At 53.3% G+C, this 24383-nt stretch overlaps 1 protein-coding gene across 1 annotated transcript in view; it reads right to left on the reverse strand.

Annotated features, from left to right (window-relative positions):
* Positions 1-86: 86 nt before the first annotated feature.
* The window catches only part of FPGT (fucose-1-phosphate guanylyltransferase), a 36472-nt gene continuing 12175 nt past the window's right edge, over positions 87-24383 (reverse strand). The window contains exons 2-6 of the mRNA XM_033067536.2: positions 4887-5119; positions 4283-4433; positions 3190-3357; positions 2411-2503; positions 87-1665 (exon numbers count right to left, since the gene is read on the reverse strand). Of these exons, the coding sequence (XP_032923427.1) occupies positions 218-1665; positions 2411-2503; positions 3190-3357; positions 4283-4433; positions 4887-5119 (2093 nt within the window). The 3' untranslated portion in view covers positions 87-217. The remainder of the gene's footprint in view (positions 1666-2410; positions 2504-3189; positions 3358-4282; positions 4434-4886; positions 5120-24383) is intronic.

Raw genomic sequence — 24383 nt, forward strand, 5'->3', positions numbered from 1 at the left:
ACCCACAAAAAGTCACCAGTTAGTGTTTTCAGATCTGAAATATTTCCCTACATTAATCAAAAGAATAGTTTATCTGCATTTGCTGCTTTATTAATGTTATGCAATTTCTTTATTTCTACTTCAATGAGATCAGAGAAGAGATCTGTGTACTTTTCCCTCAGGATTCTTACAAGCTGGGAAGTGATCAATCACCCACAAATGAAAACAGGAGATTTGTTCAAGTACTGTTTATTCTATAATCAGACTTCTCTTTTTGTCTTTGTAGGCAGATTTCATCATAAATTTGCTTTCTGAACTTTAGCATGTCTTCCACATCTTTGTAGGCGAGCATTTCTTCAACAGACAAAAGCTGAAAGCCGCTCAGTTTGAAAGCTGACCTGTGCTGCACAGAATTCAGCATGCTCAGTGACAGCCTGACTGATTCACTCAGTGTGGAACAGACAGGGAAAATCCTCGCAGTCCACAGCCCCAAGCGTGTGTCCTCACTGAAGAGCTGGTCTGAAGCCTCTATGCTCCAGAGGTCAAGGCATTCTGGTAAGCTGGCTCCAAAAAACTGGAGGGAGTGTATCTCCGACAGCAACTTCACACTCCTCTTCAGGTCATCGCCTACCCCGAACACCATGGTGACAAACTCCACTTGGTCAGTGATTTTCACACTGACTGAACTCAGGAAGCAGTTTGAGGGTATGTCTACACTGAAGTTGATGCAGGAGCCACTAACAATGCAGCCCTTCCCCACAGAGACTCCAGGCCCAATTCTGGAGTACTCAACGACAGAGCCAGGCCCTACCACACACCCGGGCTCCAGGATGCTCTGCATGATGCTCAGCTGATCCGAGCTCTTGGCTCTGTCAGGGAAGATGCTGAAGGCCACAGGCTGCAAGCCCAGCTCAAAGCTCAGTTTGCTCTCAGCAGTAAAATGAAGCAGATACTCCTGAGTGGTGCCGATGTGGTAGAACTGGGAGTTGTTGAGGACTATGACATTGAGGGCAGTGCCCTGCAGGAGGGAGTACAGCTGCTGCCGCACCGCCACCAGCCCCGAGCCCTCCTTGGAGACATTACTGGTGTTCCTGGTGTAATCCGGGGTGGCTCCAGGCCCCAGGGCCTGCAGGAAGTCACCATAGGCATCTATTTCACAGCCAAGAGTGCCCATCTGCTTATAGAAGAGCAGCAGCTGCCTGGCAGTGCCGTGGTCCATGTAGAACACGCTGTCCGTGTACACACACTCCGAGCCCCGGTGGCTCCCAGGGGAGCTGGGCTGAGGGCCAGCCCCCCTCACACACACTGCACCACTCTGCTGCATGGTCTGCAGGTCAGGCTTGTGCAGGAAACGATGGCATGAGCCATACTGCAGCACCCCCTCTCCTGAGAGGCTGCTGGGATCCAACACGAACACCCCGTGCGTGGTCCCCACGGCCAGCTCTGAGGGGTGAGCCAAGGCAGTGAAGCCGGGCTTATCGAAGGTGATGGTTTCTGTGGCTGCAGTGCTGTACAGCTCAATGTCATCCGAACAAGTGACGAGGACTCCTGGCTTCATGTGGCGGGGGAAGTCGAGGTACATGGCCAGCTTCAGCTCCAGCATCTGGTACACGGGGTGGCCCAAGGGCAGCGCCGTGAAGATCTTGCCCAGGGCGCTGGCGTTTGGCAAACGCTGGCTGCAACCACCTGCAAAACAACTCTTTTAGTTACACAGACACTGTGTAGAAGTGAGCAAAAACCTGAACCCAGGCAGCTATTTCACAGGTACACAAAAGCATTAAAAACCTCTCAGCTTGGGCACACACCAAACCCCAAAGCAGATGTGACCTCATGTCCAAAACCCAGCCTGCCTTAGACAGCTCCTAGTAAAACTGTGATTGATTGTGTCACCTTTCTGTTTCAGAGCTGTCACTGAAGTGACAGAAGCAAACAATACCTGCCTTTTCCTTGGATGAGAACCCCTGCATTCCTGATGGGAATTCTAAGCCAGAGATTAGTCAAAAAGGCAGTGGTTTGGTCACAACACCTGTTATCGCTTGGTTCCTCCTCCTCTGCAGAACTGATGTTCTTGCACACCTGGAAGTGGCCTGGCTCAGAGGATGAGAAGGGGAGTATTCAGCCTGCCCAGAGCTATGAGGAGCCCAAGGTCCCCTATGGGAGGGCTGTGTTCCTTACACGGATGTTTCACGGCAGAAACTTAAACCCCACCTATGAATCACATCTTTCTCACTGGATGAGCAACTTTAGTGCTGAGAAGAAATGTTGAAGTGACAGTAACATCTTGCAAGCACCAACCCAATTGCAAACGACCAGACACGTGGGTTACTTTTCTCAAGGAACTGTATTTTGGAACTCCAGGCCCTCATTATTTTAAGGAAGGAAACAAAGAAAAGGTATCATTTTAGCGCAAAACATATAAAACTGAGTTTACCAGAATGGATCAGCAGCACAGTGAAGGAAGTCCACTGATCACCATACTGCTCTTCCAAGCACTGAAGAGCATGAAGAGTTGATCCACCATTTCCTAAAGAAAAAGAGTTTTAGCACCTGTGAGCAGAGCTCCAGTAACGCCTGCTCTGCCAGGTGAGGTGTACTGTGCCCAGCCATGGATGGGACAGACTTTCTACATCCTATGGTTGGGAAGATCATGCACAGAAGCTGATGGATGGTCCCTCTGGAAGTCTGTGCCCTCTGAGGGGATGGCATCCTGAGCAGACAGCTCCAGGGAAAACTCTGTGTGAAACCCTCCCAGGGATCTCCGCACAGCCCCCACATCTGAAACATTTAATCAATTAAACAGGCCATACCTCAGCCACAAAAACCAGCTCCTGTAAGAAACAACTCACATAAAAGCCTACTAATGGATTCAAAGCAGTGTTCAGAAGTACTTCTGACATTTAAAGTATGGAAAGAGGGAAAATTTGGGATCTGAGGAAACGTTTTGGGATATTTTATGTGCTCCTACAACTTAAAACTGCCAGATTCCTGAGAATTAGCCTCTGCTTATTACTCTATACTGTAGATAATAGTAAGATTACTTACTTTGTACATCAAAGCGAACAGGAATTAAGAATTACAGGATGGTACTACGAGAAGGGAGACCAGTTTTACATCACCATTGGGTAGCGTACTAAAACGTAATCAAGCTGTTTAAATAAGCAGGTGAAGGTAAGTGCGAACGGAGCTCTCCCCCAGCTGCCGGGCACGCACCGATCCTGGGTCCCGGCGGGTCGGCGCACACCAGGTACCGCACCCCGCGGGGCAGCTGCCCCCGCCGCCGCTTCTCCTCCAGCTGCGCCCGGAACGCGCCCGCCTGCGCCGCGTCCGCCGCCGTCAGCACCACCGCGTCCCACAGCTCGCCGGGCCGGGCGGCCGTGCCTGCGGGAACAGCCCTGATGAGCCCCAGCCTGCGGAACAGCCCCGCTGAGCCTGCGGGAACGGCCCCGCTCAGCCTGAGGGAACGGCCCCGCTGAGCCTGAGGGAACGGCCCCGCTCGGCCTGAGGGAACGGCCCCGCTCTGTCTGCGGGAACAGCCCCGCTCGGCCTGAGGGAACGGCCCCGCTGAGCCTGCGGGAGCGGCCCCGCTGAGCCTGCGGGAACGGCCCCGCTCAGCCTGAGGGAACGGCCCCGCTCAGCCTGAGGGAACGGCCCCGCTGAGCCTGAGGGAACGGCCCCGCTCGGCCTGAGGGAACGGCCCCGCTGAGCCTGAGGGAACGGCCCCGCTCTGTCTGCGGGAACGGCCCCGCTCACCCTGCGGGAACAGCCCCGCTCACCCTGCGGGAACAGCCCCGCTGAGCCTGAGGAACGGCCCCGCTCTGTCTGCGGGAACAGCCCCGCTGAGCCTGAGGGAACGGCCCCACTCACTCTGCAGGAATAGCCCCGCTCAGCCCCGCTGAGCCTGAGGGAACGGCCCCGCTCGGCCTCCGCCGGACACGGCTCGGTCCGAGCCCCTCGGGCCACCCCAGCCCCGCCCATCCCAGTCCATCCCAGCCCCAGTCCATCCCAGCCCCAGTCCGCCCCAGCCCCAGTTCCAGTCCCAGCCCCAGTCCACCCCAGCCCCAGCCCCACCTCGCAGCGCCGCGAACCGCTCCAGCCGCCGGGCCGTGTGCTCCCGCCGCTCGGCGCTGCGCTGCCCCATGGCCGCGGAACGCCGGGCCCGGCCCGCCGAGCAGCCCGGAAACACCGCGGGGCCGGGGCGGTGCGGAGCGCTGGGGACCGCCCGGCCGGGCGGGGCTGCGCCGGCTCTGCCGGACTCTGCCGGGCCCCGGGCGGGCGCGGCTCGGGGGCAGCTCTGCGCACCCACCGGGGATGGAGATGGGTGCCTGGTTTGTGGATCCAGCGAGGAGCAGAGTCCGAGCGGCAGCCGAGCTCCCGTTCTCTCGCCTGCCCGCCCAGGGCTCTCTCGGGGCAGCGCAGCCGAGCTCACCCCGGTCCCTGCCGGCTGCTGGCCTCTTCTGTCAGACACTGGCAGCACTCACACCGCTGAAGGTTTTCCCCTCTGCGGCTCCTTGCCTCGGATATTGTAGGTTTTGATCTGCGGGTTCTGTTTGTATTCAGTCTGTTGGGTTTACAGATACCAAATGCAATCTGGGGGAATGAAGGCTTTGCCGCGATAAGATCTCATTATACACAAATCTTACAATAAAAAGTAGCTGTAAAAGCACAATAGGAGCTACTGAGGGGAAAAAAAAAGAATTTATTAAGTTTAAGAAAAAAGTACAATAAATCCATAGTTTTTGTGATTGTAAACCGCTGACAGAGAAGATTAAAGAAAAAAGGATAAATGTTTCAGTGTGAGGCTGTGATGCAGGTGATAACAGTCCTAGTCAGAGCAATGCACACAGCACAGATCCGTCTGATCCTTCCTGTGCTCTCCGCTCACCCCAGCACGGACACGGCCCCTGTGCCCTCTGCTCTGAGCTCTCATTGCTGGCAGCAGCGCTCCGGCAGTCCCGGCTCTCCCGGACTTTGCTCCTGCTCAGAGCCGGCCGCCCCACGCCCTGTCCGTTCTCCCGGGGGGAGCTGGAGCCGCTCCCCGCGATGTCCCCGCGATGTCCCCGCTCCAGGGGTGGCACCGGCCCCTCGCTGTGCCGGGACTGCACGGCACGCAAACCCAGAACAGCTGTCCCTGCGCTGGCCGCTGTTCCGGAGCAGTGCGGCAACAGAACAAGCACAGGCCTTTGTTCGCTTATCCCACCCAATCCCATCCAGCCGTGAGGAACAGGTGTCCCTCACCTGCGGTGTGAGCAGTGACCTGTGCTGCCGGGGAGAGCCCGAGCCCCTCCGACACCTCAGATGGAAAAGGCTCAAGTCTGAATATTTATGGGAGTGCTGAGATTTGATGTCATTTTTGTAATCTAAGCTCTTGCCGAGGCACAGTGAGAAACGACTTGTTCTCAGCAGTGATGGACCTGTTAAACCAGACCTGCTGCTCAGCTTTGCCTGGCTTAAATAGCAACAAAAAATAACTACTAAAGTAAAGGCTCTGATTTAGCTGAGGTTTCCTGTAATCCCACCCAGAACACTAAATATCTGATATTTCAAGGTGAATTGGTAAGTGCTGTGAATCTGTGCTCCCACTGGTTCTTTTTCTTAGAGCTAGATTTTAAATGCTGCATAAAAATAGGAGGGAATGCCTACATGGTCCAGGTGGCAAAAATGAACAGGTGTGGTGCTGAGTTGTGCCCTGCAGGAAGAATTTCTGCACAGAAAGGGGGCTCAGGGCTTGGCAGGGGCTGCCAGGAGGGTTGGAGTGCCCATCCCTGGGGGTGCTCGGGGCTGGGACAGGGTGGGGATGGGGCACAGAGTGGTCTCGGGGCTCCTGGAGGTGTTTTCCAGGCTCAGTGAGGCTGTGACTCTGCCCAGGATCAGCGGAGCTGCCATGGACCAGCCCTCCCCTCCCTCCATCCCAGCCTGGCACAGCCCTTGTTCCTGCCTGCCAACGCTCATTAGTGCTGTCTCTGCTTGATTAGTTCCCCAGTTCTCACACATGCAGTTACTTATGGTTTGGGTTTATTTTGCATAAATTATCTGTGCATCCGTGTCACAGTGGAAATGTCCCCGCTGCATGCTGGTGGCCAGGTCAGCTCATGGAAAAATAACTTACATGTGTTGTTATTTGTATACTGTGTATATTAACACCATATTGTTACACTGGTAGTATTATAAAAAAGGGATACAATTCAGAACATTTGTCTGTAAATAAACTTTCCCTCCCTAAAATTAGTCTTTCTAGGTAGAAGAAATTATTTTTTTTAGCAATACATAATTTGGTAAAAAAGCTTTCACAAAAATAGAGATGAATCATTTAATAAACATTTTATTAAAGTCATATGTAAGAAGAATGTTAAATATTTTCTAGGCACATCAGCTGTGTCTGTGCTGGGCTTAGTCACCTGTCAAAGGTAATATCTGCAATTTATTGGAGACAAAGCAATTGAAACGCTTAGCAGAAGATAAATGATCTTTTTAGCTGGAGTATAGAGTCCATAATTACAGTGGGAAACAGATTAGGAAAAATAGTATTCCATCATTTCTCCTGTTTGACATTTGCAGAAGTTCAGGGTATTTATTTAATATTTAAACAGCCCATCTCAGAAATGTTTTCAATGTTTGATGTGGTTGAGCACTTCCCTGACACCTTCATCATTCACCCAGATTATTTTTGCGGGCATACATACAATATTTTAAGATTCTGTCTTTTTATCTGCTGTGTGTTTGTACCCGGACAGTTTGTTAAACTGCTAATGAGTCCCACGGGGCAGCATGTTCGAATTAAACAGACATTGATACCTGCTGGAAATAAATTTGAAAAGCCCAGAAGGAAAGTGTCTCTGTGCCAATACAGGAGCAGTGTGAAGGGGAGCTGTGCTGCCCGGCTGGGCTGGGCTGGGCTGTGGGGCACCGTGCCCAGCGCTGGGATCCCGGCACTGCCAGCACTGGGAGAGCTGGGGGGGCTCCCCTGGGCAGGAGAAGCTCCAGGGACAGCTCAGAGCCCTGCCAGGGCCTGAAGGAACTCGGGAAAAGGAGGTGACTTTTTACATTGGCTGATAGTGATAGGAGCAAACTGGAGAGATTTAGATTGGAGACTAGGGACTAGGGTGGCAGGGCTGGCACAGGTGCCCAGAGCAGCTGTGGCTGCCCCTGGATGATCCCTGCAGTGTCCCAGGCCAGGCTGGACACTGGGACACCCTGGGACAGTGGAGGTGTCCCTGCCCCGAGCTTTAAGGTCCTTCCCACCCAAACCTGGCTGGGGTTCTGTGAACTCCGTGTTCTGCAGGGAAGTAAAATCGGTTGCCTCTCAAGGCTTTTTGAGAACGCTGAACTGTTGTGGATTAGGTTGTTCTGTCCAGGAGATGGCACCATGCATTCAGTCTTTTTTTAAAAAACCACCCCAACCACAACAAAATCTTCAAAACATATGGAGGAAATCAAGTCCAGTGTATTATCCTTACAATGCTGTGTGAGAGTTTCTATTTTTGATATAATCACCAAATATTTGATAGCTATTACTCCTGGTGTAAATCAGTCTTTGAGAAATGTCTGGTGAGAAGCAGAGGGGAAGAGTTCAGTAGGAGGACTCCAGTGGAGAGTTCAGGGAGGAAGTCTCTGTTTCTGACTGCAGTGTGTTTTTTGTGACTGAGACATGAAAGGGCAAGGCAGGGGTGTGGGGCTGGTGAGTTCCTGTGGGAACATGAGCTCCTGTAACCCAGGATTTACACTAACAGTGACGGCACTAAATCCAAGTTTTAGCAGGATTGATAGGATTGGATCCAAGTTCCCAGACAGCAAATGTACCTGAGAAATGGCTTTTGTTTGTTTGTTTTTGTTTTATTTGTTTGTTTTGTAATGTCTGGGGTTGTTCTTTGCTATTTAAGCCACCTGAGGATGTCCCTTGGGTTGCCTGGCGAGGGGGGTGGCCTCCTTTGGGGGACCCTGGGCAGGGCTGGCTCCTGGCACCCACAGCTTTGTACCTGTGTGGAGATGAGGGGTTTGTAGCAAAAACTGGCTTTGCATGCTCCGGGTGTGTTCCCTGAACAGTGATGCTGATGCAGGGAGACAGGAATGATTATTTTGTACTGCTCCTGGCAGCAGTATCAATATTCTTATTTTCTGTTCATTCCCAGCACTTTCCCTTTTCAATACTGCACTTTTCCCCCTTCACACAACACTTTTCTTTCCATTGCACTTATTTGTTATAAATACATTGTTGTCTATTGGTTGCACAAATGTCTTTTGGGGATTTTTTTCTTCAAAGGCAGGGAAGGAAAGGGGGAGAGCTTTTCTTCTGCTTTTGGAACTGGCCAGTGCTCCTGGTCAGTGGGGGAGGCAGCTCCCCTGGAGCTGTTGTGCCATGTCCTGTGTGGGACAGGGAAGCCCAGGGCTCGCTGAGCTCTTCTGGAGCTAGTAAATTCTACTCTGGATGAATTTTCTCTAATGAATTAGGCACAAACTGTCTTTTTTCTTTCAAACTCAGGCATGTCTGTCTCGTTCTTATTACTTTTTTCCCCTCTAACCCATTTTTGTTCAAGTTGTTGCCAAGGCCAGTTGTGACCATGTTCTCCTTCCATTGGTACCATATAGAGGGGATGTGCTAAAATTGCTGCTTAAACTGAGATTTTAATAATTGAAAATGTTAGAACATGTATTGACCAAATGTGCTGGCTCTGGGAAATGTGCCTCCTGCTCATCTGCTGTGCAGGGTGTGCAGGGCAGGGGGGCAGCACAAGGCAAAGTGCTCCTCATTTCAAACTTGTTGCTGTATTGCCCATTTATTTGAGAAACAATTAATCTTGACTGATGTGTGACCAACAGAGGAGATGAGTCAGGTCTGTGTCGGTGGGCAGACATGTGGGAACACCTCCACAGCATCTAGTTCTCCCTTTAAAAGCAGAAAAAAGTGGAGAGAATGACAAATAATTTTCTCTTTTTCCAACCCTGTCAGAAAAAGCAATGTTGGAATGGGTCGGTACCTGTTGGATGTGTAATTAAACCTCCCTGTGTAATCTGGGCACTGCAAATCCAATGAACCGTGAGTTTCCCTTCTGGATACGTGACCTTACTGAAAACTCTCAATACTTTTTACCAATAAAGACTGAAAGATGTGGGTTTTTGAAGAATGGGGACGTCATGGGCTACAAAGGTGCCTGATATTGGCTCTGAAAGAAAAAAGCGAAGTGTACGGAGAGCTGTTGTTGGTTGTGTGGACATGCAGGAGGATGGTGCCGATGGGTGTGGAACAACTTCAGCGCTGTGTTGCTGTTCTGAGCCCCTTGTTCACAAGCTCATCACCCCCGAAGGGTTTCTGGTTAGCAAAAAGATGAAGAGTGTTAACAATTTCCTTTTAGATGCAAAAAACGGGTGCTTGATTTTTTTTTGGTCTTTATCACCTCCTTAAAGCAAGAAGAAAAAGACGTGAGAAGCCTCTGGCAGCCAGGGAGGGAATTGAGGCTCCCCGAAGACCTTTTTAATGTGGCTCTAAAGAGATTCCAGGCACTGCAAAAGAGCAAAGCACTTTCTATAGTGCAGAGAAAAATAAATATTTTTAAAGGATTTCAGTATATCTAACATAAAACTTGTTGATTTATAAGAGTCTAATTATTACAATCATTAAAAGATCATGATTGTTATTAAAAGGCTATTATCAGAAATGAAATGCTAAAAACAAATGATATATAGATATTGAATGGGATCATACATATTTCATAGCACATATTACACTGCAAAATAAGTTGTCATGTAGCCATGGCAATGACTTTTAAGTTACCCTTTTTGATGCCTTAATGCACTGCTCTGCATGTTTTAGTGTCAAGCCTCTGAACATGCCCAGCACTCAGAAGCTCCAGCTGAGAGTGAATATAAAGTGGTAATTACAAAACTAACTGGTCACATGCATGGATAAATGGTGCTGGGGGCATGGGCCACGTCCCTGGGAGCTGGAGGGGCTGGACAGGAGCTGGAGGAGTTGGACAGGAGCTGGAGGGGTTGGACAGGAGCTGGACAGGAGCTGGAGGGGCTGGAGAGGAGCTGGAGGGGTTGGACAGGAGCTGGAGGAGTTGGACAGGAGCTGGAGGGGTTGGACAGGAGCTGGAGGAGTTGGACAGGAGCTGGAGGGGCTGGACAGGAGCTGGAGGGGTTGGACAGGAACTGGAGGGGCTGGAGAGGAGCTGGAGGGACTGGACAGGAACTGGAGGGACTGGACAGGAGCTGGAGGGGTTGGACAGGAGCTGGACAGGAGCTGGAGGGGTTGGACAGGAACTGGAGGGACTGGACAGGAGCTGGAGGGGTTGGACAGGAGCTGGAGGGGTTGGGGAGGAGCTGGAGGGGTTGGACAGGAGCTGGAGGGGTTGGACAGGAACTGGAGGGACTGGACAGGAGCTGGAGGGGTTGGACAGGAGCTGGAAGGGCTGGACAGGAGCTGGACAGGAGCTGGGCAGGAGCTGGAGGGGTTGGACAGGAGCTGGAGGGGTTGGACAGGAGCTGGAGGATCATGATGCACACGCCCAGATCTCACAAACCACAGGAAAATGGATTTTTTAGACAGAGATTGCCTTCGCTAGTAAGTGCCCATGTCCCTCCTACGTGTCCTTAATTAAGGAACTCAGAGTATAATGAAAGCACCAAGGCCAATATTGACTCCTCAGTTCAATTCAAGGCCAGGGGAAATATGAATGGCATTGTTGTAGGCCATGGGCTCCTCCTGATGATGTTTGTTCTGAGCAGAACATCTGTCTGTAACAACGTTTTATTTAACAAAAAATAAAAAAGAAGGGGATTTTGGGATATATTTGTGCATTTGAAGGTGATAATATCTTATAGATAACCCCTTCCTCTCTCATATTATGTCTGTCTACTTTTATTTTGAGTGTTTTCTTTGATTTCTGTGCCAAAGAGCTGATGGTACATCACGGCTGATAAGATCCAACTGAGATTAAAATTACTTCAGGCTTGTGGTAGAGAAGAGAACTGTTTCTACATATCAGACCTCATAAAAGCAGAAGGTGTGGATGCATGGTGGGTGCTGAACTCTCGTTTACCCTCTCATTAAACCACGTGGGACAGGAGCTGGTCCTGGTCCAGAAGCTGCAAAGGCCATTGAAATCTTCTATTGCAGCCTTTTATTGCAGCTGCCTCTCTGAGGAGCCAGAGATGGAATCATCCAGGTGAAATCCTTGCTGACAGTGTGGAATTCCGTGGGAAAAACCTCTCCTTGTCATGCCAGGTGTTTGTTGCTGTCTGGGCTTTCCCTGTTTGCAGTGTTGGGCTCCTGAGGCTGCAGGAGATGGGAGCCCTGCAGATATTGGGGATCCCTGCAGATATTTGGGATCCCTGCAGGTGATGGGAGCCCTGAAGGTGATGGGAATCCCTGCAGGTGATGGGGATCCCTGCAGGAGATGGGAGCCCTGCAGGAGATGGGGATCCCTGCAGGTGATGGGGATCCCTGCAGGGGATGGGATCCCTGCAGATATTGGGGAGCCCTGCAGGTATTGGGGATCCCTGCAGATATTTGGGATCCCTGCAGGTGATGGGAGCCCTGCAGGTGATGGGGATCCCTGCAGATATTGGGGATCCCTGCAGATATTTGGGATCCCTGCAGATATTGGGGATCCCTGCAGGTGATGGGAGCCCTGCAGGTGATGGGGATCCCGGCAGATATTGGGGATCCCTGCAGATATTTGGGATCCCTGCAGATATTGAGGATCCCTGCAGGTGATGGGGAGCTCTGCAGGTGTGAGGATTTGGGGCTCCCCAGAGTCGGCTGTCACCCAAATCCACCTTGGAAAAATCAGGTGTCTGGCCCAGGTGAGAGCTCAGAAAGCACAATCTGCCAAGCGAACCTGTGGCTGCCCTGGCAGTGTCCCAGGCCAGGTTGGACACTGGGGCTGGAGCAGCCTGGGACACTGGGAGGTGTCCCTGCCATGGCAGGGGGACACTGGAGGGGTTTTCAGGCCCCTTTCAACCCAAACCAGTGATTCTATAATTCTGTGTGTGCCTGGCATTTAAATAGGCAGCATATAAGAATATCTCAGGCTGTGTCCTCATTCTTCAGGGGGACGTTAATTAACATGTTTGGAGCCAGAATTGGTGTCCTCCCCTTGGCTGCAGGTTTGTGCTGTGGCAGTGAGGCAATGTTCCAGCCCTGCACGGGCCAGCCCTGCAATCGTGTCACCAGGGTGCCTCACACACCTCCGAGGTGACGCTGCAGTCACTCACAAATTACACCCAGGTGCTACAGGGTGACATCCTTGTCGTCTTGACACAACGGTGACATTAGCATCTAATTATCTTGTAGTCGGTTTAACAGCACCAGTCACATCCTGTAGATCACATTGTACCACCTTGATGAGCTGAATCTCCTGGGGACGTTAAACGAGTTTGGATCACCAACAATTCAGGTGATCGGGGAAGCACTCGATGGATTCGGTGAGCGAGGCAGTGCTGAGCTGCCTGCAGTGGTGCTTTGCTGCTCTGGGATCTGTACGGGGATGCAGTGGTGAAAATGAGGGGGAAGGAAGAGCTGGGGCTGGAAAAGCAGAGAGGACCAGAGTTACACCAGAGTTACACCAGAGTTACACCAGAGTTACACCAGGTGGGATGGGGCAGCAGCCCTGAGAGCCGGGCACGGCAGAACCCGGCTTTGCTGGGAGGACGAGCCTGGTCAGGACAGGCACAGCACGGTTCTGGCTGAGCTGAGCTGAGCTGAGCTGAGCTGAGCTGATCAGCTTCTGCCCATTGTCAGGGCCACCCTAATTTCCCATTAGCCCTGGCTGCAGTCAGGGCGATCACAGTCTGTGTGTGCGTTGGTGAAACGCAGCCTGGTGAGGCAGGGACAGGTGATCCCTGCAGGGACAGGGGATCATCACTGCAGGGACAGGTGATCAGTGCAGGGACAGGTGATCATCACTGCAGGGACAGGTGATCAGTGCAGGGACAGGTGATCATCACTGCTGCAGGGACAGGTGATCACAGCAGGGACAGGTGATCAGTACAGGGACAGGTGATCACTGCAGGGACAGGTGATCAGAGCAGGGACAGGTGATCAGTGCAGGGACAGGTGATCAGAGCAGGGACAGGAGATCACTGCAGGGACAGGTGATCAGTGCAGGGACAGGTGATCAGAGCAGGGACAGGAGATCACTGCAGGGACAGGGGATCAGTGCAGGGACAGGTGATCCCTGCAGGGACAGGGGATCACTGCAGGGATAGGTGATCATCCCTGCAGGGACAGGTGATCATCACTGCAGGGACAGGTGATCAGTGCAGGGACAGGTGATCAGTGCAGGGACAGGTGATCACAGCAGGGACAGGTGATCAGTACAGGGCAGGTGATCACTGCTGCAGGGACAGGTGATCACTGCTGCAGGGACAGGTGATCCCTGCTGCAGGGACAGCTGATCAGTGCAGGGACAGGTGATCACAGCAGGGACAGGAGATCACTGCAGGGACAGGAGATCACTGCAGGGACAGGTGATCAGTGCAGGGACAGGTGATCAGAGCAGGGACAGGAGATCACTGCAGGGACAGGTGATCAGTGCAGGGACAGGTGATCACAGCAGGGACAGGTGATCACTGCTGCAGGGACAGTGATCCCTGCTGCAGGGACAGGGGATCATCACAGCAGGGACAGGTGATCTCTGCAGGGACAGGTGATCAGTGCTGCAGGGACAGGTGATCCCTGCAGGGACAGGTGATCATCACTGCAGGGACAGGTGATCAGTGCAGGGACAGGTGATCACTGCAGGGACAGGTGATCAGTGCAGGGACAGGTGATCAATGCAGGGACAGGTGATCAGTGCAGGGACAGGTGATCACAGCAGGGACAGGTAATCAGTGCAGGGACAGGTGATCAATGCAGGGACAGGTGATCAGTGCAGGGACAGGTGATCACAGCAGGGACAGGTGATCAGTGCAGGGACAGGTGATCAATGCAGGGACAGGTGATCACAGCAGGGACAGGTGATCACAGCAGGGACAGGTGATCAGTGCAGGGACAGGTGATCAATGCAGGGACAGGTGATCAGTGCAGGGACAGGTGATCCCTGCAGGGACAGGTGATCTCTGCAGGGACAGGTGATCTCTGCAGGGACAGGTGATCTCTGCTGCAGGGACAGTGATCCCTGCTGCAGGGACAGGGGATCATCACAGCAGGGACAGGTGATCTCTGCAGGGACAGGTGATCTCTGCAGGGACAGGTGATCAGTGCAGGGACAGGTGCTCAGTGCAGGGACAGGTGATCCCTGCAGGGACAGGTGATCTCTTCAGGGACAGGTGATCTCTGCAGGGACAGGTGATCATCACTGCAGGGACAGGTGATCCCTGCTGCAGGGACAGGTGATCTCTGCTGCAGGGACAGGTGATCCCTGCAGGGACAGTGGCCCCTGCTGCAGGGACAGGTGCTCTGGGAGCGCTCACTCTCTGCTGGTGACTCTGGGGGTCCTGGAGCTCTGCACACCTCAGCTCCTCTGGCTCATCCCGCTTGGAGCAGCCAGGCCAGCCCGGCTCGGAGCCCTGCCACCGGGATGTGCTCCTCTATTTAATTACATAACTGACACCGTATTGCAGAAATCATCTCTGTCTCAAGAACCATTTGTTGTAGGTGTCTACTTTTCTGTTTCTCAGTTAGCCCTTTTTCAGGAAGCATTTCTGGTTTTGATTGATCTCAGTTGTTATTAATGCATTCCTGGCTGTGTTATCCAGAAATGAGGACTATAAATTCATGTCTCTGGATGTAATCACACCTTTATTACAGTCCATCACAGAGCACACAGCAAAAAATGAATGCAGCTTTACATCTCAGTACTATTCACAGGAGTTCTGTTTTGTTTTTTTTTAAATGGGTGACTTGGTTTGGGGGTGGTTTTATGCATGTTTATTGTAATCACACCTAAATATTACCTTCTTGCTTAGCATTTGAGGTCACTTAAGGTAATTGCAAAATTCAGTTTTAATGACATGCATGGTTAGTAATGAATTGCATTGGCCACACAGAGCAGTTGTCCTCACGTTATCAGTCACTGCTGAGATAGTCACAAGGGAAATCTTATCATGTCACACAGAGACAGAGAAACAAACATTAAATTTGTGTGACCAAGCACCAGAGTCATAATCTTTATATGACAGTTAATGCTTTCACTACTTATCAATTCACTCATTATGTTACTCTTTGAAAAGTGAAGTGTTGAACAAACAAGTAGATCTTTCTCTTCTACATATGTAAAGACAGAGTGTGATTGAGTAAGTCTACTGAAAATTTTGATTTTATAGGAATTGTTCTACTAAATCATGATGGCATCTCTGTGTCTTGTTAAATTGACGTTCCTTTCAAATTTGGGAAAAAGTTTCCATGTATTTTGTGAGGGCTGTGTTTCAGCTGAGCCCACGGTACCTGGCCAGGCTGAGGCAGCTCCTGGAGCACATTTGTGCGCAGAGCATCCCCAGGAGCAGAGCTGGTCCCTGCAGCTGGGGCTGGGGGCTGCTCTGCTCTGCTCTGGCAGGATCCAGAGCATCCTCTGGGGTGCTGCTCTGCTCTGCCCTGGGAGGATCCAGAGCATCCTCTGGGGTGCTGCTCTGCCCTGGCAGGATCCAGAGCATCCTCTGGGGTGCTGCTCTGCTCTGGCAGGATCCAGAGCATCCTCTGGGGTGCTGCTCTGCTCTGCTCTGTCAGGATACAGAGCATCCTCTGGGGTGCTGCTCTGCTCTGCTCTGCCCTGGCAGGATCCAGAGCATCCTCTGGGGTGCTGCTCTGTTCTGTCAGGATCCAGAGCATCCTCTGGGGTGCTGCTCTGCCCTGGCAGGATCCAGAGCATCCCCTGGGGTTCTGCTCTGCTCTGTCAGGATCCAGAGCATCCTCTGGGGTGCTGCTCTGCCCTGGCAGGATCCAGAGCATCCTCTGGGGTGCTGCTCTGCTCTGTCAGGATCCAGAGCATCCTCTGGGGTGCTGCTCTGCCCTGGCAGGATCCAGAGCATCCTCTGGGGTGCTGCTCTGCTCTGCTCTGCTCTGGCAGGATCCAGAGCATCTTCTGGGGTGCTGCTCTGCTCTGCTCTGCCCTGGCAGGATCCAGAGCATCCTCTGGGGTGCTGCTCTGCTCTGCTCTGGCAGGATCCAGAGTGTCCTCTGGGGTGCTGCTCTGCCCTGCTCTGCCCTGGCAGGATCCAGAGCATCCTCTGGGGTGCTGCTCTGCTCTATTCTGTCAGGATCCAGAGCATCCTCTGGGGTGCTGCTCTGCCCTGGCAGGATCCAGAACATCCTCTGGGGTGCTGCTCTGCTCTGCTCTGCCCTGGCAGGATCCAGAGCATCCTCTGGGGTGCTGCTCTGCTCTGCTCTGCCCTGGCAGGATCCAGAGCATCCTCTGGGGTTCTGCTCTGCTCTGTCAGGATCCAGAGCATCCTCTGGGGTGCTGCTCTGCTCTGTCAGGATCCAGAGTGTCCTCTGGGGTGCTGCTCTGCTCTACTCTGGTCTACTCTGCTCTGCTCTGCCCTGGCAGGATCCAGAGCATCCTCTGGGGTGCTGCTCTGCTCTGCTCTGCTCTACTCTGCTCTGCTCTGCTCTGACAGGATCCAGAGCATCCTCTGGGGTGCTGCTCTGCTCTGGCAGGATCCAGAGCATCTTCTGGGGTGCTGCTCTGCTCTGCTCTGGCAGGATTCCTGCACCCGTGACTGACAGGACACACCTGAGCAATCTCCTGTGTGCCAGCTGTGTTCTGCATGTCCAGAATTAGTTGTGTCTCTCAGTTCCCTCCCGGTTGCTTCCCTTGAGGGCTCTTTATTAAACACCTGTTTAAATCTTTGGAAGAGTGAAGTCTAAAAGAGAATCAGGGAACATCATGAAAGTCACAGAGTCAGACTGAAATTTTGGTGCTACTTTGATGAGTTTCCTGAAGTTTTCACGTGATTTATGTATGACCAAGCTGTAGTGGCCATTCCTAAGCAGTGTGGTCGAATAGCTGCTGAAGTGTGATGTGTTTAATTTCTGCACCTGGTAACGAAACCAGCCAGGGCTGAGATGTGGGGACCCCAGCAGGGAGTGCTGGGTGAGCCTGGCACCCAGAGGTGTTTGCCTGGCACCCAGAGATGTTTGCCCAGTACCCAGAGGTGTCTGCCATGCACCCAGAGGTGTTTGCCCGGCACCCAGAGATGTTTGCCATGCACCCAGAGGTGTTTCCCTGGCACTCAGAGGTGTTTGCCCAGTACCCAGAGGTGTCTGCCATGCACCCAGAGGTGTTTGCCATGCACCCAGAGGTGTTTGCCATGCACCCAGAGGTGTTTCCCTGGCACCCAGAGGTGTCTGCCATGCACCCAGAGGTGTTTGCCATGCACCCAGAGCTGTTTGCCTGGCACCCAGAGGTGTTTGCCTGGCACCCAGGGGTGTTTGCCTGGCACCCAGGGGTGTTTGCCTGGCACCCAGAGGTGTTTGCCATGCACCCAGAGGTGTTTGCCATGCACCCAGAGCTGTTTGCCATGCACCCAGAGCTGTTTCCCCGGCACCCAGAGGTGTTTGCCATGCACCCAGAGGTGTTTCCCTGGCACCCAGAGGTGTTTGCCTGGCACCCAGAGGTGTTTGCCTGGCACTCAGAGGTGTTTGCCTGGCACCCAGAGGTGTTTGCCCGGCACCCAGAGATGTTTGCCCAGCACCCAGAGGTGTTTGCCATGCACCCAGAGGTGTTTGCCTGGCACTCAGAGGTGTTTGCCTGGCACCCAGAGGTGTTTGCCCGGCACCCAGAGGTGTTTGCCAGGCACTCAGAGGTGTTTGCCTGGCACCCAGAGGTGTTTGCCCGGCACCCAGAGGTGTTTGCCTGGCACCCAGAGCTGTTTCCCTGGCACCCAGAGGTGTTTCCCCAGCACCCAGAGGTGTTTCCCATGCACCCAGAGGTGTTTGCCTGGCACCCAGAGATGTTTGCCATGCATCCAGAGGTGTTTGCCATGCACCCAGAGGTGTTTGCCATGCACCCAGAGATGTTTGCCATGCACCCAGAGGTGTTTGCCATGCACCCAGAGGTGTTTGCCAGGCACCCAGAGGTGTTTCCCTGGCACCCAGAGGTGTTTGCCATGCACCCAGAGGTGTTTGCCCGGCACCCAGAGATGTTTGCCCAGCACCCAGAGGTGTTTGCCATGCACCCAGAGGTGTTTGCCTGGCACTCAGAGGTGTTTGCCTGGCACCCAGAGGTGTTTGCCCGGCACCCAGAGGTGTTTGCCATGCACCCAGAGGTGTTTCCCTGGCACCCAGAGGTGTTTCCCTGGCACCCAGAGGTGTTTGCCAGGCACCCAGAGGTGTTTCCCCAGCACCCAGAGGTGTTTGCCATGCACCCAGAGGTGTTTCCCTGGCACCCAGAGGTGTTTCCTTGGCACCCAGAGGTGTTTGCCTGGCACCCAGAGGTGTTTGCCAGGCACCCAGAGGTGTTTGCCAGGCACCCAGAGGTGTTTGCCCGGCACCCAGAGGTGTTTGCCTGGCACCCAGAGGTGTTTGGCCAGCACCCAGAGGTGTTTGCCATGCACCCAGAGGTGTTTCCCTGGCACCCAGAGGTGTTTCCCCAGCACCCAGAGGTGTTTGCCATGCACCCAGAGGTGTTTCCCTGGCACCCAGAGGTGTTTCCTTGGCACCCAGAGGTGTTTGCCTGGCACCCAGAGGTGTTTGCCAGGCACCCAGAGGTGTTTGCCCGGCACCCAGAGGTGTTTGCCTGGCACCCAGAGGTGTTTGCCCGGCACCCAGAGGTGTTTCCCTGGCACCCAGAGGTGTTTGCCATGCACCCAGAGGTGTTTGCCATGCACCCAGAGGTGTTTGCCCGGCACCCAGAGGTGTTTGTCTGGCACCCAGAGGTGTTTCCCTGGCACCCAGAGGTGTTTCCCTGGCACCCAGAGGTGTTTGCCCAGCACCCAGAGGTGATTCCCTGGCACCCAGAGGTGTTTGCCATGCACCCAGATGTGTTTGCCATGCACCCAGAGGTGTTTGCCCAGTAACTTTCCCTCTGATTTCTACTCCTGAGCATTATTGAGCAGCATGGTGGCCCCTCAGTGTTTCTGTGCTGCTGTTCCCCTCTGTGCAAACGCTGAGACGCACAAACACCTCAGTGAATCCCCCTCTCCGAGCAGAACTCGCAGTGATTCTGTCATTTTTAATACAGCACCTAATTTACAACCCTCGGCATGCTGCTGGAGCAGCACAACGATAACAAATTACCAAGCTCATTTGTTTTGTTGCACAGTTTGTTTTGTAATTTTGTGATTCCGGAGGAGGGGGTGGCTCTGGGGCTCTGCTGGGTGTGAGTCTCAGAGCGGTGAGCGCTCCTGGCACAGCCCTGGCTGCTCGGTCACCCTGCTTGGGTGTCTGTGCTCCATGGAGTGACAGAATCACAGCCTGCTGTGCATTGGATGTTAAATCCCATCTCATCCCACTCCTTCCCCTAGACTGAGCTGCTCTGAGCCCTGCCCAGCCCAGCCTGGACTCTGCTGGGAAGGATTCTGGCCATTCTGCTTCCAGCTGTGCTGCTGCAGCTGGAACCCTGCACACCAACTCACCCGGCCCCAAGGATCTGAGCTGGGGTTTCAGTTGTCAGTGCAGCTGGGACCGTCCCAGCAGTGTGGGGATGTGACACTGGCACTCACTGTGTCCCCTCCTCACCTGCAGGATTTCAATCTGCCTCTCCATCTCCTGAGCCCTACAGATGCATGGCCACGGGGCTGGAGCTTCCCTCCCCTCCTGGCACCCCTCAGTGTCCCCTCGCAGCCAGGATGGACCCTGAGGGTGCTGGGGAACCCCTGGGGGAGCTGGGGAGGGGCCCAGGCTGACAGAAAATAAAAACTGAAAATGCAGGAGGAAAAAGGCCACCTGTCTTATTTTTAACTGTTACATTTTTTAAAATGATGGCTCATATTGGATTTTTCAGCAAAATGCCTGCCCGTGCTGAATGAAATCCCAGCCTGGCCATGGTTTGTGAGTGGCACTGAAGGCTTTGAGATTCAGCAGTCGCCACATCCAGTGCATTGCCAGTGACAATTGGGACTAAAGAAAACACCAGCAATACCTGCACTCATCAGAAAATGAATTTGCTCTGCCTGTGCTAATATTGATCATTCCCTCCAGTTTTGCAAACCTTGGCTAATGAACTTCCTGGCAAGAGTGCTTGCCAAAAAAGAAAAATTTGGTCAAATATTGTAGAATTCTGATGGCATATGAGATGAGGGTATAAATCCCAGAGTATATTTGCTAGAACCCAGTCATGAAGTTCATCTTGCCAAGAAAAATATGAACTATTCTCTGACTTGCTTGCAAGTAGGCAGCAGGCAAATTTACTCCAGGATGTGTTCAGGGAACGGCTCAGAGCTCACCAAAGGGAGCAGTGGCTCTGAGGCAAGGCTGGAGTTGGAGCAGCTGCTCACTGTGGTTTATTTACCCAGCTCCAGAGATGTGGTGAGTGTGGGATCTCCCTCCTGGGCACGGCTCAGGACCCCCAGCTGCAGCACCCAGTGCTGGGGGGAGCTGAAGGGAACGGGGAATGCAGGAGAGGGGAGGGGAGGGGAGGGGAGGGGAGGGGAGGGGAGGGGAGGGGAGGGGAGGGAAGGGAAGGGAAGGGAAGGGAAGGGAAGGGAAGGGAAGGGAAGGGAAGGGAAGGGAAGGGAAGGGAAGGGAAGGGAAGGGAAGGGAAGGGAAGGGAAGGGAAGGGAAGGGAAGGGAAGGGAAGGGAAGGGAAGGGAAGGGAAGGGAAGGGAAGGGGAGGGCAGGGCAGGGGAGGGCAGGGAAGGGAAGGGAAGGGAAGGGCAGGGGAGGGGAGGGAAGGGAAGGGAAGGGAAGGGAAGGGAAGGGAAGGGAAGGGAAGGGAAGGGAAGGGAAGGGAAGGGAAGGGAAGGGAAGGGAAGGGAAGGGAAGGGAAGGGAAGGGGAGGGAAGGACAGGGGAGGGAAGGGAAGGGAAGGGAAGGGAAGGGAAGGGAAGGGAAGGGAAGGGAAGGGAAGGGAAGGGAAGGGAAGGGAAGGACAGGGGAGGGCAGGGAAGGGCACTGAGCCAGGGCAGCTGGGCAGGAACCCCTCGGAGTTCAGGAGCAGCCACTGCAGCCACAGCTGGCAGCAGCAGGAACTGGGGTTTGTCAGCAGGAACTGGGGCTGGTCAGCAGGGATTGGGGTTTGTCAGCAGGGATTGGGGTTTGTCAGCAGGGATTGGGGTTTGTCAGCAGGGATTGGGGTTGGTCAGCAGGGATTGGGGTTTGTCAGCAGGGATTGGGGTTTGTCAGCAGGAACTGGGGTTTGTCAGCAGGAACTGGGGTTTGTCAGCAGGAACTGGGGTTTGTCACCAGGAATTGGGGTTTGTTAGCAGGAATTGGGGTTTGTCAGCAGGGATTGGGGTTTGTTAGCAGGAATTGGGGTTTGTCAGCAGGGATTGGGGTTTGTCAGCAGGAACTGGGGTTTGTCAGCAGGAACTGGGGTTTGTCAGCAGGGATTGGGGTTTGTCAGCAGGAACTGGGGTTTGTCAGCAGGGATTGGGGTTTGTCAGCAGGAACTGGGGTTTGTCAGCAGGGATTGGGGTTTGTCAGCAGGAATTGGGGTTTGTCAGCAGGGATTGGGGTTTGTCAGCAGGATTGGGGTTGGTCAGCAGGGATTGGGGTTTGTCAGCAGGAACTGGGGTTTGTCAGCAGGGATTGGGGTTTGTCAGCAGGGGTTGGGGTTGGTCAGCAGAAATTGGGGTTTGTCAGCAGGGATTGGGGTTTGTCAGCAGGAACTGGGGTTTGTCAGCAGGGATTGGGGTTTGTCACCAGGAATTGGGATTTGTCAGCAGGGGTTGGGGTTTGTCAGCAGGGGTTGGGGTTGGTCAGCAGAAATTGGGGTTTGTCAGCAGGAATTGGGGTTTGTCAGCAGGAACTGGGGTTTGTCAGCAGGGATTTGGGTTTGTCAGCAGGGGTTGGGGTTTGTCCTGGTCTCCAGCAGTTCCCTGCAGTGCTCCAGGACAGTGCAGGGGTGTTATCCCCATCCATTCCTCATGGAAGGGATGCAGCTTGTGCCCAGAGACATGGCCAGGGGCTGAAAGAGCCTCTTGCACTTGGTGCCAGTGGAGCTGGTTTAATTTTGAGCCGATTTTTGGTGTTGCCAGCCTCGATGCCATCAGTGTCACCCCCAGCCCTGCAGCGCTGTGGCCGTGGTGTCACTGCTGATCACTTCAGCCTCACATCAGAGAGATTAATTCAGGATGAAAATGACCCTCAGGAGACTTGTGCGGACGCAGGATGAATCATGTTTGAAAAATTGGATGTCTCATTGTTTCAGGAGTTCTAATTAACTTTTTTTAGCCATCAAAAGCAGTGGTTGGAGGCAGATCGTGTCTGCCCTGTCCTTCCAAGGGATGGCTCGAGGAGCAAAGCCGTGTTCTCATCCTGTGGGAGGCAGGAGGATTGCTGTGCTGTGCTGGGACCTGCTCAGCCACGCTGCTTCCATCTCGTGCACTTTTATTGTCAAGCTAAAAAAATATGTCTTGGATAAACTTGTAGCTAAGACTTTTCATCTTTTTCTGGAAAAGCTAACAATCAAATATTTCACATCATCCAACAGAGACTCTGTTTGGGACCTGTGAGACTGGAGAACATGAGAAATTAAACCAAACTTTCATTTTAAATCTGTAACTGTCTTAGTTTTATGATCAATAATCTGTTGGGTTTTCCTTCTGGCTCTGCACAATCCCTGACAGGAGGGGACACGTGGGGGGCCCCAGGGAGCAGCCCCAGGCTGGGCCAGGGTGGCTCAGGGTGGATTTTGGGGAAATTCCTCCTGGGAAGGGCTGTGAGCCCTGGCACAGCTGCCAGGGCAGGGCTGGGTCCCCATCCCTGCAGGGATTGCAGTCCCTGTGCAGGTGGCACCTGGGGACACGGGGCAGGGCTGGGATGGGTGAGCCTGGCAGGGATTTTCCAGCCCAAACAGCTTTGTGATTCCCAGATGTTGAGAGGGGATGGCAATGTGCTGCAAAGCTGTTTTGGGCTGACAAGCCATGACAGCATGTTTATAGGTACAGTTGGGAGAAAAACCAGCCGCAGAGGGAGCTCAGTTTTATTTGTCATTAATTTTGAATTGCTCCAACAGATGTTTGCTGGGAGCTGCTTTAACCTGCTTAATTTGTCTCTGTGTAAAGCAAAACAGATAGCCTCAATTAAGAGACTGATTAGCAAGTTCTTTAATGACTTTCAATAGTTTTAATCATTATTGCTGATACAGAATACTGAATTCTGAATCCTGGGAGCTGGGATTTAGTTATTGTGTAAAAGCTAATAAACATTGCAGTTGTGCAGTTGTGTGTGTGTACAGGGGTTTTGTTTTGGGTTTTTTTGGTTTGGTTTGGTTTTTTTGTTTTTTGTTGTTGTGGGGTTTTTTGCTGTTTTGTTTTGGTTTGTTTGTTTGGTTGGTTGGTTTGGTTTTTTTGTTTTTTGCTCCTGTCCTTGCTGCTGCCCTCTGTCCCTGGGCAGAGCTTTTCCCTGCAGCTGCAGTGAGCTTTGGAACCCACAGCACAGCCCTGGGCCACGAGCTGGGAGCAGGGCCCTGCACTCACAGGGACCCCTCCATCACCTGCGAGATCCAGGCTGGAGAATTCTTCCCAACAAACACCCTGGGCAGCTCCTTTCTTGGCTCCCAGGTAGGAGCTGTGTGTATTTCCCCAGATGCCTCAGAAATCGAGTGTTCCCTGACTTACAGTGGTCATGGTGTACCTGGAATAACCTGATCTAACCAACCCCCAGCCATGGTTCTGGGGAAGGCTGCAGGTCAGAGACACCCTGCAGGGATGCAGCCCTGGGCCCTGGAGGTCACAAACACCCCCCAGACCCTGCAGGGATGCAGCCCTGGGCCCTGGAGGTCACAAACACCCCCCAGACCCTGCAGGGATGCAGCTCTGGGTCCTGGAGGTCACAAACACCCTCCAGATCCTGCAGGGATGCAGCCCTGGGTCCTGGAGGTCACAAACACCCCCCAGACCCTGCAGGGATGCAGCCCTGGGCCCTGGAGGTTAGAGACACCCCTCAGATCCTGCAGGGATGCAGCCCTGGGTCCTGGCAGCTCTCCAGAGCAGAGGGAGAGCTCCTGCCCCTGGGGATGCTGCTGAGGGGTGACACGATGCCCCACCTCTGCCGTGGCACCTGGACCCTTTGGCAGGGTGAGCACAGGGCTGAGCAGGACAGGGAACATCAGAGAGCAGGAGGAGACACAGGCATGTCTGCTCATCCACTTTTTAATGTCCTAAAACCCCTCCATCTTCACATTGGACCACAATTACCAGGATTATTTGCAGCAGCAGTGGCAGCTGATGGTTGTGTTGGCTCTGCTCTGGGGACACACAGGTGATGAGCAGCCCTCCCAGAGGTGTGTGTGTGTGCCCTGGCTGGGCAGGGAGCTGGGGCAGGGCAGGGCCAGCCCTGGGCTCACAGCCCGAGGTTTTGGGCT

The sequence above is a fragment of the Catharus ustulatus genome, chromosome 9 (assembly GCF_009819885.2).
Source record: "Catharus ustulatus isolate bCatUst1 chromosome 9, bCatUst1.pri.v2, whole genome shotgun sequence".
In the NCBI taxonomy this organism is placed as follows: domain Eukaryota; kingdom Metazoa; phylum Chordata; class Aves; order Passeriformes; family Turdidae; genus Catharus; species Catharus ustulatus.